Source organism: Triticum dicoccoides, chromosome 2B (genome assembly GCF_002162155.2).
Source record: "Triticum dicoccoides isolate Atlit2015 ecotype Zavitan chromosome 2B, WEW_v2.0, whole genome shotgun sequence".
NCBI classification, from domain to species: domain Eukaryota; kingdom Viridiplantae; phylum Streptophyta; class Magnoliopsida; order Poales; family Poaceae; genus Triticum; species Triticum dicoccoides.
Genome location: NC_041383.1, coordinates 818,995,760 through 818,998,966, shown reverse-complemented (window position 1 = coordinate 818,998,966; position 3,207 = coordinate 818,995,760). Strand labels below are relative to the sequence as shown.

Here is a 3,207-nt window from a genome sequence, read left to right as displayed (position 1 = left end):
GGAATAAAAATATTGTACTAAACCCTTAAAAGCCCACCGCGGGCATTTGGGAGAAAATCATTGAGATGCTAAGGGGGTTAGATGGATATACGCCAATCGTGATGCCATTGGCACCTCATATGCCGCCAGGACGCAAAAACAAAGACGTACATAAAATGAGATTAACCGGAAGAATAACGGAGTGCTCCTGGGATATTACCCAAAAACCAGAAATTTTTAAATGGACCACGGGTGGAGGGGGAGGCTCCCCACCTGAATATGTTTCAAAATGTGATAACTTTAGGTGTCACACAGAGGGTGACGGATGTACTCACACTACAGACCAGCATTATCCTTATGCGTTTCCAAATTTTTCCTAATTATTCTATCAAAGAAAGTAAGAGGTCGCTATGATTTTTAGAATGTGGATACTTTTATGCTTAATATTTTTTACATAACATGTTCCATTTATATTTTAATTTCCTCCATGTATCACTTCCGGAATGGTCCATGATAAACAAAGTATAATGATGTGTTTGTAAGTCAATGATAAACATTATACTCCAATTTTGTGATTAGCACACACCAATTATTGTTATACATGGCATAGCACAAGCATAACTTTAAGCACTTGTTGAATTTTGTGCATCTAATGGAAAGAAATTGTGTCAGATATTCACGTATATGGTTAATACCGCTGCGCGTCATATTTTGCTTTGTTATGTTTCTGATATAATAAGATATTTTTAATATATTTTACGTTACACCATGATAAGAATTTTTGTAAGACAACAGGAATATTTTTAGTAGATATGAGTACATGTATACTTAGGGAAAGAAGGCAATAAAACCAGCAATATAACACAATAACTAGTGATATCGCGACAGGAAAAGAGGATTTGTTATTAGTGGCTTATTTGCAAAATACCATTGCCACACGATAGAAACTGTCGAGTAAAACAGGATTCAGTGAGTAAAACAGAGTAGTATGGTGTAAACTAGAACACATACTACTACGTGAGGCACAGTGTCAATCAGGTGAAACACAAACATATAGACATGCATGTCCGCCATCCAGGCTCTCTTTAAAAAAATCATGCGAATGTCACTGAAATTGAGTATGTGAAACAGAGTAGTCTGCAGTAAAACACATGTGCACACTTTTGTCGTGTGCACGGCAATTCCCTATGGTAAAACACATATATTCAGTAAGTGGAACAGAGTGGTCTACAGTAAAACACATGGACTCGCTAAGTGAAACAGAGTAGTCTATCTAGGTACAAATGTCAACCAAGTGTGTCCAGGTGCAACAGAAGAACATGGACGTCATCTACTATCCGTACTCGATGATACTACAGTAATTATTAGCAAATCATGTATACAATGAAATCGATGCTGCTACGGTATGTCTGCTAACTCTACTTCAGTGTTCTAGGTGCAGATGTGACGTAGCAGTGGCAGAGTACTCGTGGAGCTGTGACGTGGACAGCTGGCTGTCCAGGAAGTCCCAGTCGATGCCGGCAGCCGCCTGTCCCTGCTGGACGATGTCGTAGCCGGCGTCCCTGCAACCGGCAACGGCGGTGGTCATCGGCGGGCTCTCAATGAGCTGCGGGATGTTGTTGAAAAGGCTCTGCTTGGAGTCCAGCAGTTCGGCGGAGTACTGGATGCTCTGGCCGGGGAAGCCAAGGCGGCCGGCTCCGACAGAGCCTGTGGCACTTTGCAGGTAATGGAGGTCGCCGGCTTGGCCGTGCAGCCAGGGCCGAGCGTCGAAGTATCCCCCGAGACCCGGAGCGGCTGCGTACGCCGGGAAGACGTAGGACGCCCTCTGGTTCGGGGTTGGCTTCTGGAAGGCCCGGCACACCACCCAACCTTCCTCCTGCACACCGTTAACATCCTCACCATGAACGCCAAAATCTCAAAAAAAAAAACAAGAAAAAAGAAAAAAAGAAGAAGAACATAGGAGGAAGAAGTGAAGAATTACGTACCTGGGTGGGTGCGTGCTCGCTGGTCTCGAGGCGGTATTCGTGGATGATCCAGTCGGTCTTCCTACCATTAGGCGCACGTCCCCGGTAGAACACCAGCGTCTTCCTCATGCCGATGACCCCTCGGCTCCTCGACGACGTCACCGGCTTGTCGCGGCCGGTGGCCTTCCAGAACCCGGCCGCCGTGGCGCGGTTGGTGCGTGTGCCGCTCGGGTACTTGCGGTCCTTGAAGCTGAAGAAGTACCACTCCGACGACGACTGCTCGTCCTCTGCCACCTGACGCGCTCCCGGTCCTCCCCTGCCACCGCTGCACCTCTCTGCACCATCCATTTTTGTTAATATTCAACTTGAATCACCTCCTCACTAGAACACTACTAAAACCACGACAGGTATTTTGGAATGGATGGAGTAGAAATTACAAAACAACTTTTAAAATTGGGATGAGTAGTACCTTGGAGGTCCCATGGCTCGATCCTGTAGAGATCGACCTCCTGGATGATGTCGAGGTCGATCTTCTGGGCGGCCACCTTCCTGGCGAGGTAGTACCCCACCAGCTCCTCCTCTGTGGGGTGGAACCTGAATCCCGGGGGAACACATGACTCCTCCTGCTGATGGTGCTCATGGTCCATTGCTAGCATCTACCTGCAAGCTAGCTCGATGTCTAGTGAACTGAAATCAAACGCACAGATCCAGAGATCTGTATGTATATATGTGGTGTATATATGGTGCTAGCTGGTCCACTGATCGGTCGATCGTGTATACATGTTGTATGCGTGTGGACCAAAGTGAAAAGGATCTTTATAGATAGCTAGAGATCTAGACAAGGATCATGGCTGCTGGGTGGGCGCACTCGTGCAACACTGCAATGAGAGGTGTGCACAGACTCTTGACAGCAAGCAGAGCAGAGCACAAGCATGTATGCGCACGCTCATATGAACTGCTATTTATATTGTAATCCATCTCTAGCAGCCTATATAGCCCACACCAAATCTGTCTGTCTATCTATCTACTATAGGTGCACTGCAATCATGTCATGTATGAGCAGTGAGCACACGCATGTACAATTGTAATCCAGGCTGATTGCAACCACTTGATGCCATGGAATTGTCTAGCTTGTAATGTAAAGTGGGAAAGGAAGAAGATGGAAGAGAAAAGAAGAATGAAAAGGACCTGCATATAGCTGTGAGAGTGAAGCTTTTAGGGGCATGAATGCAAAGGCCAGCATGTAGCTTTGAGTGCACTTCAG

The 3,207-nt window shown here is 46.2% G+C and overlaps 1 protein-coding gene across 2 annotated transcripts in view; it reads right to left on the bottom strand.

Moving 5' to 3' along the window:
- Positions 1-1,165: 1,165 nt before the first annotated feature.
- LOC119366597 (NAC domain-containing protein 30-like) overlaps positions 1,166-3,207 on the bottom strand; it is a 2,906-nt gene continuing 864 nt past the window's right edge. Inside the window, exons 2-4 of one of the 2 annotated variants that reach the window (XM_037632354.1) lie at positions 2,413-2,603; positions 1,965-2,278; positions 1,166-1,855 (exon numbers count right to left, since the gene is read on the bottom strand). In XM_037632354.1, coding sequence (XP_037488251.1) covers positions 1,403-1,855; positions 1,965-2,278; positions 2,413-2,599 — 954 coding nt within the window. In that variant the 5' untranslated portion in view covers positions 2,600-2,603 and the 3' untranslated portion in view covers positions 1,166-1,402. Of the gene's footprint in view, positions 1,856-1,964; positions 2,279-2,412; positions 3,202-3,207 lie in introns of those variants that run through there. The other variant, XM_037632353.1, reaches the window with a different exon arrangement.